At 37.7% G+C, this 18,548-nt stretch overlaps 1 protein-coding gene across 1 annotated transcript; it reads left to right on the plus strand.

Annotated features, from left to right (window-relative positions):
- The first annotated feature begins 7,995 nt into the window (after nt 1-7,995).
- LOC104212537 (uncharacterized) lies at nt 7,996-13,708 on the plus strand. The gene is made up of 5 exons (XM_009761832.2): nt 7,996-9,055; nt 9,360-9,979; nt 10,205-10,251; nt 10,963-11,942; nt 12,737-13,708. The coding sequence occupies exons 1-5, from the start codon at nt 8,114-8,116 to the stop codon at nt 13,355-13,357; spliced, it is 3,210 nt and encodes a 1,069-aa protein (XP_009760134.2). The 5' UTR covers nt 7,996-8,113; the 3' UTR covers nt 13,358-13,708.
- The last annotated feature ends 4,840 nt before the right edge of the window (nt 13,709-18,548 follow it).

Genomic DNA, 18,548 nt, shown 5'->3' on the forward strand with positions numbered 1-18,548 from the left:
AATTAATTATAGATAATCGTCTATAAACAATAGAATTTGCAATCTAAAATAGAAGTGAAGGGTGAATTTTTTCGACTGATGGTGATCACGGGAACTTTACACACATTAAAATTTATTGCATATATAAACATCAAACAAAAAATAAAACTTATATAACATTACTGATAGAAAAGAAATATTTATGTAATAAAAACTAACACTTATAATAAATTAAACTAACAAAATCAAACATTCAACTCACATTTAAGAAACTAACACCAATAACCCAAATCAATCACCACCAAAATGACTGACGAGACAACAACGATGGATACGACACAATCATCATCATTGACAACTGAAGAAGCTGACCTGCTCCAACGCAGTACACTCAGGCCAAAAACGGAAGGAAGTAAGCTGGACCCCAAGGCAACCTTTAAAGATAGAGTAATTGAAAATCAACCTTTTGAGTCTATGGGGTTTGACTGTGATATATTTAGTAATCTGTCACTTGAAGATGAAAATGATAACTCCACAAATCACCCAAATTTTATACCTATCTCTTTGGCAGAAAAATAAAGACTTTAAAAACCTTGGACCCAAGCACTAATTATCAAACTCATAGGTAAAAAAAATGGGTTATACCCTTCTACGCACAAAAATACAAAAACTTGGAATACAACAGAGCCCCTAAATCTCATAGATTTTGGCAATGATTTTTACGTTATAAGGTTTTCATTGGAAAATCTATACACCACATTCCTGAATAATGGACCATGGTTCATTGGATCACATTTCTCTCAATTAGAAAATGTACACCAAAATTTAATCCCAATAAGGTCTAAATTTCTTTTTCCACCATATGGGTGCGCCTACAAGAATTACATACAGAGTACTATAATTTGAATATACTATAAAAAATTGGAGGCACAATCGGTACGGTTCTCAAATTTGACAGATGTACGGCTCACACAACAAGGGGAATGTACGCCAGACTATGCATCTTAGCATCTCTGGGTAAGTCTTTACCTACAAATGTTATGATTGACAAGCATCTACCGAAAATACACTATGAGGACAAAAATCCACTTTTCACAACCTGCAAATGCCTAGGACACAATCACTATCAATGTATATAAAATAAATCTACTCAACAGACGGAGCTGAAAGCACCAAAAGAGTAATCAACCCAAGGTCAGTGGAAAACAATCACATATACAAATAAAAGGTACGCTACTAACAAAGCCTCAAAGTTAGATGTGGATGAAAAACAAAGAGAAAAGGGAAAAACCCCTACTAAAAATTTAAAAAATGAAAGGGAAAAAGAAAAAAAAAGGAAATTAGAATAGAGGAAGAAAAAAAAGAAATAAAAGAGAAAAATATTACATCAACTATAGTAGGATATGATGTTATTTCTCCTAGCAATCCTACGTTGGGAGCAAGAAATGGGTCTGACTTTAGCCCCAAGAAAGAGGCAATTGGAAACAACCCTTCAAATGCCAAAGAGACATTTACAGTTACACAATAAAATAAGTTTGTCATCTTACACGACTAGGAATGGGAACTTCAAAAAAATCCATAAAAAAATCAACCCAATCCAACACATCCTTACATTTATCCATTATACACACCCAATTCCAGTTCACATCAAATGACATCACAATGCCCACAGAACAAAAGCTTCCTAAAACTAGAACCATAAATAGAAATATACCTAAAATACAACAACTACAAAAATTACCTTTTTACGGACTCTATACCACACTAACCCCAAAGAACATGGCTCAGACTCCCATCTGTCCAATCTATTCCCCCTTTTGGCCAATCCACACAAAACACATCACATTTAATTCACTGAGCACCTGTAACACTACCATCCATCCGTCTACCCCTAGAATTGCTAATTCAACTTATTCCTCCTCTATACCCTAATCCAACCCCTATGGGTTAAAAACAGACCTTCCATCACCCCTTCCATTATAACCCCTCTAAACACCAACCCATCTGAGACATCTCCCACACTCCACCAACTGCTTCGTTCCCCACAAACCACCACCACAGTTAGCAATACCGAGGCACTACCAAAATTAGCGCTGGAACAATCACTAAGACCCCCACCAGAGCCACCATTACGAATGCTACCATAAGGAAGACGAGTACCAACCCCAGCCATAAATAACAAAATACTACTTCCAAACGACGATTATTCCGGTCCTAACAGTCATCAACCACCAAATCTACTACAACCAGATGATCCAATACATGCACGAGCTAATGAATCAACAATGGACTACACTACACCATCTTCTACAGGATCCTAACAACCACCAACCATATGCAAACTAGGAAAAGATGGTTGGTGCCCAACAACAGGTGCTCCTAATCTTGGAGACAACACAAGAACTGATTCAGATGATAAATTCTACACCAATGAACAGGCTGCAGCGGCACACTACAGTTACTCTATACTAGGAGATAGTCGCTATGGAACTTATCCAACAACGGAACATCCACAACACACAACAACAGCAAGAGTCCCACCTTCTCTACAGATCCAGGAGGAGATTGCATGCCAACTGGTTTCTCTTTTCACCAGAACAGGTACTTTTAGGGAATCTGGACATCGAGGATCACCTAACACCACTAGAGTCATTATCCCCTTTAAATATGGAGGAGGCAGTGGCTATACTGCTCGAGCTCGAATAACAAGTGCCAAACATCCTCGATCAAATTCTCCGGAACATCATACTGAAGAAATCACTGTCAATAACACTCCACGAAAACAGAGAAAAAAGTGCTTTATAACTGTCCAAACAAACGTCCTGAGGATTGCGATGAACATCTGCTACTACCCACTATCAATCCTACACAAATATGTTCTTCTGATAATTCCAACACTGGCAGAGGAGGACATTCCAATGAACAATGGAGTGGACCACCCACTTATCTCTCACTTGCGTATGTCACTAGCTATGGGTGGGAGTTCGATGATCGTCAAAGAGCCCTAGATAAAGATACTCCTTTGGAATTACAGAGGGTGAAGCAAACCTAAATTCAGGTGAAGTTTCAAGGACCATGTAGACTGGAACAACCCCTCAATCATATGCCTTACAAAGACACGCATGTAGAATCACTACGATCTCATGGAGTTTGTTAACTTCACTGACCTATTTGAGCTTAGTGCATATGGTTACTTTGGGGGTGCTGCCCTAATATGGAAGCATGAAGAACTTAAGGTTGACCCAGTCGCCATTACTGACCAGGAGATTCATGTCAACATCTAGGTTAGGGGAACATCACACCGTTGGCTCTTATCTTTAGTTTATGCAAGTACAATCCTGGCTAATAGAAGAATCCAATAGAATAACCTAGAAATTGTAGCAAAGAATCATACTATGTCGCGGCTTCTCTGTGGGGATTTTAACGAAGTAACATCTACTTCTGAAATGTTTGGAGGAAGACCAATAAATAATACTAGGACAGTTGCCTTCATGCATTGCCTAGATAATCTAAATATGATTGACCTAAGGTCCACGGGGCCTAGGTTCACGTGGACAAATAAAAGAAAAAACAAGGGTCACCAAATCCTGGAACGGTTAGACCGCTTCCATGCCAACCGGACTGGGTGGGTACATACCCAGATGCAATTGTAGCTCATTTGCCACACATGCACTCTGATCATTGTCCGATCATCTTGAACTTATTAAAACTTATGAATAAACCTTCCCACATATTTCATTTTAAAATAATATGGCTAAACCATCCTGATTTTAACAATATAGTCAACTATCATTGGTCGACCAACATATCCTTTAGGAATGCCATATTATCCTTTACGAAACATGTGGAGACATGCAACAAGAACACTTTTGGAAATATCTTTTAAAAAAATAAATATTACAAAAATAGAATACTAGATATCCGAAATATGCATCCTACCTACAAAAGACAATTCCACATTGACCTTGAGGAATAACTCATTTGCGAATATAATGAAATCCTAAAAAATGAAGAGGAGTTCTGAAAATTAAAATCTGAGTCCAATGGTTAAATGATGGAGATGTCAATACTAAATTCTTTCACATTTTGGCTATCCAACGTAGTAGAAAAAATCGAATACTAGAACTCAATGATTATATAGGTAACTAGACTTTTGACCTGCAGTCTATACGGGACATAATCTAAAACCACTTTACAAACATTTACGCTAGTGAATTACCCTTTTGCTCTAGACATGTTACCCATAACCCAAGCACTCTCAATATCCTAAGTAATAGAGATAAAGAATTCCTTAGTAGAGACTCAAAAAACCCTGAAAAGCAATAAAGCTATAAAATCTTTTAAGCCGCTCAAAGCACCTGGGCCATATGATACTCAACCAATCTTTTTCCAGAAATATTGGGCAGACACGAGTCCCTCAATTATCCACACCTTCTCACAAGCTTTTCAAACTCTTACAATTAACCCTGAGATAAATAAGACATATATATCACTCATCCCTAAGATTTAAAAAAACCCATAGTACATCTCTGACTACAGACCTATTAGACTTTGCAACACAATTTATAAGACAATTATCAAAATTATTGTTAATAAGATACGCCTCTTCCTTAACAAAATCATTACCCCCAATCAGTGCAGTTTCATTCTAGGAATATGTGTTGTTGATAATGCAATTATAGTTCAGGAAGTCATTCACTCCTTCAAAAAAATGCAGGAGGCAAAGGAAAAATGATGCTTAAGCTCGACTTAGAAAAAGTGTTTGACCGCCTAGGATGGTCGTTTATACGAAACTCCTTACATGCCCTCAACTTTCCTGTCAGATTAATTATAATAATTAAAAACTATATTTCAACATCATCTACCTCTATCATTGCCAATGGTCAACCGAAAGATTTCTTTGAGCCCTCTTGAGGCATATGCCAAGGGGGCCTATTATCACCATATCTCTTCATCATCTGTATGCAATCAATTACTAGGTACATTGACTATGCTGTGGACATTTGTCAATGAAAAATTATAAAAATTAGTTGATCAGGACCCCCAGATCCCACCTCTTATTCGCAGATGAACTTATCCTCTTTTCTGAGGCAAATGCAACTAGTATTGCCTCTATTAAAAACATCTTCAACTTCATTACCCAACAATCTGGTCAGCAGATAAACTTCACAAAATAAAAAATCCTCCTCTCAAAGAATGTGGATAGTCACACCAATAACACGCTCTCCACAATGCTTAATATTAAGGCAACAAACCAGTAGGGAAGTACTTTTGCTTTCCAATTACCATTCTCCAACCAAAAAACTCTAACTATCAATTTATCCTCGATAGAATGAATACAAGACTAAAAGGCTAGAAAGAAAAGGTCTTAACACAAGTAGGAAGAACCATCCTTATTCAGTCGGTTCTGCCAGCTATACCAACACACTCAATGCAACTCAATTATCTGTCTACGTCAACTAGAAGACATATAGAGCGCATTTAGTGAGACTTCCTATGGGGATCAATTGCAGAAAAAAGGGTTCACCTAATTAATTGGGATACTGTAACATCCCCAAAACAAGAAGGAGGCCTGGATCTTGCCAGCTCCAAGAGCAAAAACCACGTTCTCCTTTGTAATATTATTTGGCACCTCTACTATAGCCCAAACAGCCTATGGGCACAGGTGCTAGGTCAAAAATACCTGGCAAGACATGAGCATAAACATTTCATCTCAAATACAACTGAGTCTTGTATGTGGAAAAGCCTTGCTAGAGCTCACCCATTTTTTTGCAAAAGGATTAGCTTGGAAAGTGGCGAATGACAGCCATATTAATCTTTGGAAAGACAACTGGGCCATCGCCCAGTTACCTCTAAGGGCTCTCATCCAAAGTCCACTAACAAATGCAAATTTTAAAAAAAAAAGCTCTCACACATACTACACTCAAACTCTTGGAACCTAAGCCAACTATCCTTTGAACTTCCTATAGACATTCAATCACTAATCCACAATACCTATCTACCCTTCTCTGAAGCTGCCACATATAACTTCTTCTGGCAACCCACTACTGATGGCTCCTTCACGACCAAGTCAACTTACTCTTTAATCAGGCAATACCTATCTACACAAACACTAAGGGATTTCAAACACTATTGGATATGAAAAACTAACTGACATAATAAACTCAAACACTTCCTGTGGCTCCTAATCATAAAGTGCCTACTCACAACATCCATGTTATAACACATGAAAATGATTCCATCCCCCCTTTTTTCTCACTATAATGTTGTGGAAGATACTAAGCACATCTTCCTCCATTGCCCACGAGACAACACCATCTGGAACACTTTTTATATAGACTTTGAACCACCAGATTTCAGTACGAGGGTTAAAGAACAATAAACATCCAATGGCTCAACAACTCTGCCAAATCATATTCAAGTTCCATTGTCCATTATCACCCTTATTACCCTATGGCATATTTGGTTACATCCCAGCAATAATTTATTCAAAAAATCCTCCGCAACAATCATTAGCAACACACCAATTGCCCAAGCAATTAAATACAACTGCCCTACTAACCAAAAAGCAGCCCAACACCGAGCCACAAGAATTCAAGTACGGTGGGAACTACCACCACCAAATATCTATAAACTCAATATAGATGGTGCACACAGAAAAAACTCCAATTATGGAAGAGTAGGAGAAATCATTAGGGATTCCCATGTAAGCTAGATAACAGGGTTTTCCAGCCGCATTGTGGCAACTACACCACTCCAAGCTGAAATTACAGCCTTACTCAAGGGATTGGAGCTGGCCTTTACTAAGAACTTAGTTCCACTGATAGTGGAAACTGACTTTCAGGAACTGTCCATAATTATAAAACTTTATATAATTAATGATGCTCACACAAATTTACTACATGATTGAATGTTCCTTATGGCGGCCATGGACCAGCCGCCAGTCAGGGACATATACTGTGAAGCCAACTCAGTTGCTCATGTTTTAGCAAACTATGCAAGTACACGGATACCAGAAGGAAATGTTGAATGTGAAGACCTATTTTGGGCCACAGTGCCTTTATTTGCTTTCTTTACTTATCACAAAGACTTGTTAGGAACTGCATCGTTAAGATCTGTTCCATATTGTAATAACACTCTTTAATTTCCTGCTCTAATAAATCACGCCGTTACCAACAAAAAAAAATAGCAGTATAACATCACAATATCACACTAACATAACACAATCATTTGTTTTATATAATTAAACTAACACTAGTCAAACTAAAACTTATACTCCTAGTAATTAAAGTAACCAGCCGCGGTAGCTAACATTGACTACATAAATCAAAGACTATATATAACATCATTATTAAGTTAACAAAGAGATGTAGAGGAAGCTAACGGGTCGTTGACCAGCCGCGGTTAGCTAACATCAACTACTTAGTTCAAGAGGTTAATTGCTATACATTATATATAATCCACATGAATATGTAATATTCATTTTTTTTTATAGTGTGCAGTACCCAAAATTATTTATCACAATTATATATTTCACAATCGCTTTATTTTAATTTGAAGTCATTATTATGTTCTTGTCTCAAACAAGGGCGAAACCAGAAATTTTCACAAGAGTGTTCGAACTTGAAAGAAGTGAAGAAATTCTTCGACAAAGGGTGTTCAGTATATGTTATACACCTTAAGTATCTAATATTTTATCTATATACGTAGTGTAATTTTTTTGATGAAGGTGGTCAATTGACCACCATTCGGATAATGTAGCTTCGCCCCTAGTCTTAAGAGATAATGATTTTCTCATTGTTTTTTATTGCTATTATTGGTGTTGTTGATATATTTGCAAGTGCTGTTGCTATAATTGTTGCAGGAAATGAAATGAACAAAGAGACCACGGAAAAGTTTTGTGGTCAGGATAAGAAGTGAAAGGGATTGATGTCTGGATCATTAGATTTTGTCAATTACTTAAATTCGTCAGCTCTTACGAAATGTTTGTCTTCATATATTGGCCACTGATCGCTCTGCTAATGACTAACTTTAGGCCACTGTCAATGATATATAGAAGGGACATCTGTTTTATAAACTACACCTACCCTGAGTTCTAAGTTCTATAATTCTCTATTGTTTCAAGTTTTCGCCTATGGAGAATCTGAACTCTAGCTACTACTACTACTACTTAGCTATCTTGCTATTTTTCTTTGTCATTTTATTCAAATACTTGCTTCCTTCCGGAAAACGTTTACCACCTAGTCCTCTGTCTCTTCCGATAATTGGTCATCTTTACCTTATTAAGAATTCCCTACACGAGACACTAACTTCCCTATCTACAAAATATGGCCCTGTTTTGTATCTCCGATTCGGCTGTAGAAATTTGCTTGTTGTGTCTTCTCCATCTGCGATGGAAGAATGCTTCACCAAAAACGATATCATATTTGCAAATCGTCCTCAGAGCATGGCTGGAGATCAGTTTTCCTTCAACTATAAGGCTGTTGTCTGGGCTCCTTACGGCTATCTTTGGAGAGCTCTCCGCCGTCTAACTGTTATTGAGATCTTCTCTTCCAATAGCTTGCAGAAGTCTTCTGCACTGCGGAATGAAGAAATTGGAATTCTTATTCGCTCTTTGTTTAAAGCCAGCACTAATAATGGCAGTAGTGGTGCAAGAGTTAACTTGAGTCATTGGGTTTTTACTTTTGCGGTCAATGTTATGATGAGAACTGGCACTGGAAAACGTTGCGTAAGTGAAGAAGACATGGAAACAGAGAAGGGGAAACAAATCATTGAAGAGATAAGAGGATTTTTCTTCGCGACCTTGGTAGTTTTGAACGTGTGTGATTTCATGCCAGTTTTGAAATGGTTTGGGTACAAAGGGCTAGAGAAAAGGATGGTCTTAGCGCACCAAAAGAGAAATGAATTCTTGAACAACTTACTGGACGAATTTCGACAGAAAAAAATAGCTGGTATTTCAGAATCCAGTACTGATAGTATCAATGCTAAGAAGACCACGCTGGTCGAAACTCTCTTGTCACTACAAGAATCTGAACCTGAATTTTACACAGATGATCTAATTAAAAGTGTTTTACTGGTATGATCCCTCGACTATGGCCAAAAGCTGGTCAAAATTTCCTAGGAGTAATTAGTTTGGATCATGGATAGTTCTAATATAAGGAAGTATGTTAAATATTTCCTTAGTTTGGATATTTCCTCTTCAAGATGTTATTAAAATTTGCCTTTTATTTTTGCTAAAAGTTAACTCCTTATCGTAATTTAGGAAATTAAACTTAGTGTATACATCTAGTACTGATCACAAGAATGCTGGCCTCTAAACTCACAGATAACTTGATTAGACTTGTGCTTTGTTTAAACACAAACATGATTTGGTGTTGCAGGTTTTATTTATTGCTGGAACAGAGACAACATCAATGACCATTCAATGGGCGATGCGACTTCTTTTAGCTCATCCTAAGGCATTTACAAAACTGAGAGCTGAGATTGATAGCAAAGTGGGGAACGATGGCTTGCTAAATGAATCAGACATTCCCAAGCTTCCTTATTTACATTGTGTTATAAACGAGACGCTAAGATTGTACCCTCCAGTACCACTTTTGTTGCCTCACTACTCATTAGAAGATTGTACTGTTGGGGGATATGAAGTACCAAAACATACGATCCTAATGGTTAACGCTTGGGCTATCCATAGGGATCCCAAGTTATGGGACGAACCTGAAAAGTTCAAACCAGAGCGATTTGAGGCCATGGAAGGAGAAAAAGAAGGATTCAACTATAAATTAGTACCATTTGGAATGGGGAGAAGAGCATGCCCTGGAGCTGCTATGGGCTTGCGCACTGTTTCACTGGTATTGGGTTCCCTGATTCAGTCGTTCGATTGGAAAAGTGTGGAAGAAGAAAAGTTGGACGCGTGCTATAATTCTAGAATCACTTTGAACAAAGATAAACCCTTGGAGGCTGTTTGTATTCCACGACAAAATTGGCGTGGTTTCCTTTCTTGAGCCGAGGTCTCTCTATCTTCCTAAAGTAGGGGATCTCACTGGGTTTGTACTGTTGTTGTATGTATGTATAGTGTAAAAATTTACCTTTGTGCTCTAAGGTCATGTGACTAAATAAAGTTGACTATGTAGAACAAGAGATATTAAATAAAGCTTAAGCTATTATTTGGTGAATGTGAACTTAATCTGTGCCTGGATTTTATTTGATATTGTTGCATGTGGATCAGCCGGGATTTGAGCAAATGGCAACCCTTAAAATTTGGAGCTTCATACGGTGAAAACGAATAAAATCTCCTTGCTAGTCAGCACAATATATTGTAAGAGCAGAAACTTAAAACTATTAATATCATCATGTGTGTAGATAACGTTAATTAGCATACCTTAGATATCTAAAAGTCAGCTAATTGATTAAATTAGTTCAAAGTAAGACTTTTTTCCAGCTGCTTAATTAAAGAGCCGTGTAGATTCCTCCGTACGTCCTCTTTCCACTTCTGAATTTTTTTTCATATACGGTCAAGTTTTTCTATAGTATTCTAGTTCCGATATGTTTTGTTGCTATAGTAAAATATTGTTGTAGAGAACATATATTATAGTATAACATGAAGAACGGTTCCAAAGAAAACTTGATCGTTATATCAAAGCGTTGTTATAGAAAATGACTGTTATAGAGAGGTCTTACTATACTGTTTTACTTAGTTTTGCAAATATAATCTCTTCTTAAATCTCGCTCACTCTTAAATTAGAGAACAAAGAGAAATAACTTGTTTATTTGCAAAGAGAAATAACTTGGTCGTTCATAAATCAGAAAAGGTGTTGCACTCTTAATTGCTTTTCAAAGAAATACGTTACTTGAAAGCTAATATTGTTTAACGCAAAATGTAAGCGTGCATTTAACGTGTAAAGTAAGAGTGTGCGTTTGACGTCACGGCTTACTTCAATTTTACTGACCTTATTATAAAAGACAACCCCAAACTCTAATCTACAGAAATTAATGCTAGAAAACACAAGCACAGTTTGGTGTCATCACCCCATGCAACCTTATCAGGCGGTACGGACAAAAATAATGAAAGTCACCATTATTACTTCTTAGCTGAAAAATCCATGAATATGGAAATAGGCTTCCCATTTTGCACTATTGCCTTTTTTTTCTCCATCTTTTTCATTCTAAAACTGCAAAATGCAAGAAATAAAAAACTTCCTCCAAGTCCACCATCTCTACCAATTATTGGACATCTCCATCTCCTCAAATCCCCTCTTCACCAAACTTTTAAATCACTTTCTTGCAAATATGGTCCCATTATTTTCCTCCATTTTGGGACTTGTCCAATTATTGTCATATCCTCTCCTTCAATTACCGAGCAATGTTTCACAAAAAATGACATTATTTTTGCAAATCGACCAAAATCTCTCGTTACTAAACATCTTGGCTATAACCAAACCACCATTGGATTTTCTCCTTACGGTGACCATTGGCGTAATCTCCGCCGCATTGCTAGTAGTCAAATCTTCTCCACCGTCAGCCTTAACTATTCCTCCGCCGTCCGTACAGAAGAAGTCCGTTACGTGGTTACAAAACTAGTCCTGGATTACAAAGGAGGAATTGCCAAGAAAGTGAACTTGAATTTTTTGTTTGAGAAATTAGTGTACGATGTGTTAACTAAGATGGTTGCAGGTAAACGTTGGACCGAGTCAACTCATGACATGTTTGGTCCAACTATGATTATGACTATTTGTGATTATTTTCCTGTACTTCAGTGGGTTGGATTTCAGGGGTTGGAGAAGAATTTGGTAGAGATCAAGAAAACAAGAGATATATTTCTTCAGGGTCTAATTGATGAATGTCGAAATAGCAGAGCTGATTCATCTTTGGCTGAGCAGAGAAAGACGATTATAGACGCTTTGTTAGGTTTACAAAAAGCCCAGCCTGAATGTTACACTGATGACATTATTAAGGGTGTCATAATGGTACGTATATTCATTATTTCATGCAAAATGTTTTCCTTCATACCAAAGCACACCCTTAAAGAAAATAAGTGATAAAATCATTCATTTTTCATGAAAATATTTTTTAGGAAAACATTTTTCATGGAAAATATTTTCTTTTGTACCAAACACACCCTTAATCTTTCGGTTTTGATATGAATAGTTTGTATATCAGTAAGTTAATTAAGAGCCAGCTACAAGTAACCATATATTGAGGGTTTAACCTTCAAAGGTTAATAGAGTAATTTTTTTTATATATTGTCGGTATATTTTAACATGTTATAACAAGTAATTTGCTTTATAGTCCTAGTACCTTATGGTACTTGCATTTATCACTTAAGTTACTTGATAGTATAAATATATTATTAATGCATAAAAGCTAAACTCTTATTTTTTAGTAGTAAGTGAGATTTTAATTTCATATTAGTGCAGAAAGGTCAAATAAGATGCTACAACCGGTCAAACTACATTGGTCGTCTAAGTTTTTTATGTGTGTATCCATTATTTCAACATTTTGCATGATATTTCCTAGTTTCATTTTTAAAGGTAATTTTCACTGCTGAAATACATACTTTATGATTTGATGTTCGGTTTAATTGTTAAAGTGTCAGTTATGTAAATTGGCGGTAAAAGTATTTAAATAATCATATTATTTATAAGGTAAGTATAGGTAAAAAATAAAAGCTGATAAAAATGACAATTGGCATTTAAAATGTTTGATGTTCTCTTTCGTTAGTTCAACATTTTGTATGATGTTTCCAAATGTTGTTTTAAAGGTAATGTTCACGGCTGGAACACATACTTCAGCTGTAACAATGGAGTGGACAATGACATTGTTATTAAATCATCCAGAGGTAATGAAAAAGGCAAAGCTCGAAATAAACAACCTCGTTGGAGAGGGGCGTTTGTTAGAGGAATCGGACATCCTTAAACTACCCTATTTACGTTGTATAATCAATGAGACATTGAGGTTATTTCCTGCTGGACCACTTTTAGTGCCTCATTTTTCATCACAAGATTGTATAATTGAAGGATATGGTATTCCTAAAGGCACAATACTATTTGTGAATGTTTGGGAAATTCAAAGGGATCCTAAACTTTGGGAAGAACCAAACAAGTTTAAGCCAGAGAGATTTGAAGGAATGGAAGGGGGAATTGAAGGGTGTAAGTTTATACCATTTGGTATGGGGAGAAGGGCTTGTCCTGGTTCTGGTCTTGCTATGAGATTGATTGGGCTTGTTTTGGGCTTATTTATTCAGTGTTTTGAGTGGCAAAGCGTTGGGCCTGCATTAGTGGGCTTAGATGAAAGTTTTGGGCTGATGTTGAAGAAGCGCGATCCATTGGAGGCATTATACAGGCCCAGAGAATCCATGGCCGTATCACTTTCTCAGCTTTGAGGAGAAAACGAAGACAAAAAGAACAACAACAACAACCCAGTATAATCTCACTTAATAGGGTCTGGGGAGAATAGTGTGTACGCAGACCTTACCCCTATCCTGGAATAGAGAGGCTATTTCCAAATAGACCCCCGATATCCTTCCCTTCAAGAATTTCCCACCTATATAAATGTGAACTTATTAGTTTTGGTAAGGTCAAATGGATGAGTCTTTTTGTTGGTTTGTCATTTAATATTCGCCATTAGTTGGGAGATAGTTTTTAATTTTGTGGGTACAAACTAAATGAAAAATAAAACATTATAAATATTTTATATAATCTGATGGAAATCGAGCTTAAGTTTTCTCCATTCACTGAAATGTGATGTTTAATTTATGCAGTCTCCTGGAATCGAATTTTAAAACAAAGAGTCATGTTTTCGAGTTTTTGGCAAATATAGTCCCTTATTTTTGAGATTAGGTTTATTTTGGTCCCTCAAATATAACCCTGAGCATATTTAGTCCCTTAAGTATGCTAAAGTGAGCAACTTTAGTCTCACTGACGCAATGTGTTCAAAAACTAATGGTGTTACCTAACTCAGATTCATGAAGCAAATCTTTGCTCTGAAGCAGAACGTTTCCTCTCATTTATTGGATAACGCAAATTATCACTTTAATTCCTCATTTTTAGATAATGTCTTCTAAAATTTTGACCTTGAAAATATCCCTTTCGATGCCAGTTTTCAATGAGAAAATGAGGTTGTATAGCCGCTGTAAAAATAGTAGCCGAAAAAATATATAAAATTTGCGTATTCTTTTTTGTATATATATATATATATACATTTTGTATGTTAATATACAAAAATTATACAAATTTTTTATACTTTTTCGGTTACTAGATATAAATAGTTTCTGGCACGGGCTAAAATGAAAATACAACCTGATTATTCGTTTGCTTCAATAATATGCCTAGAAGTGATCGTGACAGCTCTATTTTTTTTTCAAATTTTAATTTTTCTTTTTGGAAAAATTTAAATGTATATATATATATACACAAAAAAATATACAAATTTTATATCTTTTTTCGGTTATTACTTTACAGGCACTATACAATGTCATTTTCTCATTGAAAACTGGCACAAAAGGAAATATTTTCATGGTCAAAATTTTAGAAGACATTATATAAAAATGAGGAATTCAAGTGATAATTTGTGTTATCCAATAAAAGGAGAGGAAACGCTTTGCTTCAGAGCAGAAGATTTGCTTCATCAATCAGAGTTAGCTAACACCGTTAATTTTTTAACACATTGTGTCAGTGAGACTAAAGGTGCTTCACTTTAGCATACTTAAGGGGCTAAATATGCTCAGGGTTATATTTGAAGGACCAAAATAGACCTACCCTTAAAGATAAGAGACAATATTGATCAAAAACTTTCATGTTTTCTGTCGATCTTCACTTGGAATTGCACAAAAACAATTAATCGGATGAGTATTTGAGATAGCAATAAGCTACTCCCCTCAAGGGCTGCATAAAAATAAAAAACTGAAGATGTCTCCCTCAGTCCGTATCTATACGTCTTTTTAGTTTGGTATAATATGAAATACAGTACCAATAGGTCTACTGTTGAATAGTTACTCTACGAAATGCTCCTCTCATTATCAATATCGACCAATATTCACGTTATCGTTCGCTTTCTTTTGAAATATAGTTACTGGAAAGATGAAACTAATGTTACATTCTAATAATTGTAATTCATTTACACCTCTTAGATATAGAGGTATTCTCTCATTCTTACTTACTCTTCACATATCCCTAAGCTCCCCCAAAGACATAAAAAGACACCCCACGAAAGACGGAACTGACGAATTAATGCCATTCATTCCTAGATTGTTTATATTCTAGAGTTGCCCTTTGTTTACCTCGAAATACAAGTAAAGTTAAAACTTGTCTGTGGTCTTAAGATAAGCGTTTAATTCAATATTAATTAATAATCAAGAAACCAAACGTATAAATGAAAAAAGTAAGTTGAATCAAACCAGTGATTAAGCAAGTCTTGATCTCGAGTTATGATGACCTCGGGGTAGGTCAATAAGAACAATAAAGTAAGGACAATAAAGTTAAGAGATAATTCTGATGAGTAATGAGCAAAAAAACAAGAGTGTATATTTTTTTGCCAATGATTGATGATGGTTACAAATGATTGGAGTCTCCCTTATATAGTAATGGAAACCCTAAATAAGGTACACTTCCATTTTTAGTAAGGAATCTTATTAGGACAGTTGTCCAACTACCCAGTACAAATCCGTACAAACTCGTACAAATATATTCCGGAATTTATGCCATGATCTTAGGGACGTTGCAGGAATCTTGTTCTTCTGTTACAAACCCTTAACGACATCATCTCGGAGTTGGTCACACTCGGCCTCGGTGCTCATCGGGTACCTCGATCTTCGAGTTGTGTACTCCGGCATCGGGCTCGAACTGGGTCTATTCTGAACTCGGGCTTGAAGTGACTCTTCGAACAAATGAAATCGGGCATACCTGATTTCGACCGTATACAGATAGTCCCCGCATTTCTTAAAGCAAAATGATAAAAAATGATTTGATCTTTGCTCCCTCGATGCCTCGATCATGACGTTAATCTCGTGATGTCAGCGACTGAAGTGATTGAAAGGTCGCGTTTGCATAGTTCCTAAAGCCATTAATTGAAGGCGGCTGATGGTCGGCCATTGGCTTCCCCAAACCGTTAAAGCAGCCACTATAAAATAGATCAATGTCACAACTTTACAATCTTTACTTCTCAAATATTTCTCAAAACCCCACTAGCTTCTTCATCTTCTCTGAGTTCACCCTTTCTTCAAGTTGTTCTTGCTACAGCATCAACTCCTTCTCTTCTTTTGAATTTCTCAACAACAATGGCTAAAACATCTAAAATCGTTCCTCAGAAAGAAAAAGCGTCCTCATCATCGAGGAATGCATTCGTTGGCCATGCGAGCTATCCTCCGATTTTAAATCGATAAACCTCTATCAGTTCCAGGACTATGCGAGCCTATGTCCTGATACATTTGCTCGATATCTGAAGCCGATCTCAAACAGGTGAAAGAGGACTGCAGTTGGGAGAACAAGGAAGTGGTGATTCCTTCCCTAGAGGAGGATATCATTACCCATGTGGAAGGATACATAAGTGTGTATACTTATCCTTTCACACAGGGTCTCGTAGATCCGGTATTGGGTCATGTAGATCCAGTTATTCTCGATTTTTGTCACCAGTATCGGGTGACCCTTGGCCAGATCTACCCTTCTTTCTAGCGTATTGTCAAATTGCTCAGGTTCTTCTCGGGTAAGGTCAAGGGGTTGCCTTCTACACTTGACCATCTAATTAGGCTATACAGCCCTCGCCTCTATCGAGGTGGTTTAATAAAGCTCCAGTGTCGGTCCTTGAAGGCGCTATTCTCCAGTATCAATGAGGACAAAGACCGAGGATGGATGGGCCGATTTGTCCGAATCAAGACCTCCGACTTAATTCCTGCCGAAAGGATACCATTCCCCGAGGAATGGAATATGAAACGTAAGTACAACCCTATTGATGATACTTACTACTCCACTTCCCCTATTCTTCCTCAATCTGATTCTTTTTCGATGGTGCAACTTCCCCTTTGTTTCCTGGTGCGATTCCGAACCTCACAGGTTGGGTCCGACAACTGGCCTCCAGCTCTTCACACGCAGAACACTATTGGCATGAGTTGGCTAAGGGTCAGTGGGAAGCTAAAAACCATGGTGAGTTCCCTTGTTCATATGTCGACGTTTTTCTGTAAAATACTTACTTTCTCCTTACGCAGGCCTCAGGGATACTGTTGCTATGAGGCAGATCCCGCCCAGTGAAGAGGAAATCCTGAAGCCAACCAAGGAGAATAAAAGGAAAAGGGCTTCGCCAGCAAGTTCCCCGAAGCCCAAGAAAAATAAGGCTCGAAAGCCTAGGGCCGATCCTGTAGCCCTATCTGTAGAAGCGATCCAACATCTTCGGGATGACGAGGAAGAATATGATGACTTTTTGTTGGTAGCTCGGAAGAGGGGGAGCACTGAAGCTTCGAAGACCGCCGAACTGGCGGTGGCTGATGCGGTTCAATCTCGGACCAAGGAAATCTCGGAGGGGAGCTCGAGCAGATTCCCCGAGCCATTAGGTGGTAAAACTACTCCCCGCCTTGGAGGACATCTGATGGGCAAGCCCGAAGAGCCTAATTCTGAGGCCCTTCGAAGAGAAGAGAATGTCCCAAGTGAAGCACTTGGGATAATTAACATAGATGAATCCCCGCCTGGTCATGTGTTTTCTGAAGGGCAGTTTCGAGATGCCCAGGCCATGAAGACTCCTGACATGGGGATGACCCACGAAGGGAATGATATTTTTCGGAAATGTTTTATGGCGGTCGAAGATGGTCCTGACCCTGACGCTTCGTTTATCTTTGATGAGGCTCAGCGGCTTATCGAACAAGTAAGTCCCTTCCTCCATAATTATGCTCGATTTTTACTCTCGTTTTTTCTAAGTCTAACTCCTTTTCTTTGTGAGAAGGCCGTGACGCTTCATCGACAAGCATTTTCCAAATCTCAAGTCAAGCTTGCCCGATGCGAGGCCGATCTCAAGAAGCTTGTGAAAGAGAGAGACAACCTTAAACGCCTCTATATACAGAAAGAGGAGGAGATCAGGGATCTCCGAGTTGAACTGGCGAAGGCTTATCAAGAACAGACTGAGCTTATTGAGCAGGTAATGTAACCTTTCAGGGTTTGTTATGTGCTCATTTGATTTAGTGATTAACACTTCAATTTTGCAGGCTTAGTAGAAGGGAGAGCTGGTGAAACAGCTTCGAGAAGAGGTCAAAATGAAAGAGGCCGAGACCCTGGGGTGGAAACAACATATGGATTGCCTTGCCTCGAAGAAAGACACGCTTCAGGCCCAGTTGGCTTCTCTTGAATGCCAGCTTCAAAATGCAAAGGGGGAAAACTTGGCCGGAGCCGAAAGATTGAGGAGCTCGAAGCTAAATCGGCTGCCGAGCTCACGAAGGCCAAATCTGAGGCAGAGGCATTTGTGGCCTCTAATCAAGCTGACACCGAGGCTACTAACATTCGGGAATAGGAAATCTCCATTGCCGCTGAAGTCAAATTGTCATGTTCTCTCGATCACGCTAGGCGACAACCTGGAGAGAAACTCTCGAGGAAGTG

Source organism: Nicotiana sylvestris, chromosome 4 (assembly GCF_000393655.2).
Source record: "Nicotiana sylvestris chromosome 4, ASM39365v2, whole genome shotgun sequence".
In the NCBI taxonomy this organism is placed as follows: Eukaryota; Viridiplantae; Streptophyta; class Magnoliopsida; order Solanales; family Solanaceae; genus Nicotiana; species Nicotiana sylvestris.

Coding starts and splice junctions, on each gene's coding strand:
- LOC104212537 (XM_009761832.2), top strand. CDS start 8,114: ATGGAGAATCTGAACTCTAGCTACTACTACTACTACTTAGCTATCTTG. Junction 9,056..9,359: donor TAATTAAAAGTGTTTTACTG/GTATGATCCCTC, acceptor TTGGTGTTGCAG/GTTTTATTTATTGCTGGAAC. Junction 11,943..12,736: donor TTATTAAGGGTGTCATAATG/GTACGTATATTC, acceptor GTTGTTTTAAAG/GTAATGTTCACGGCTGGAAC.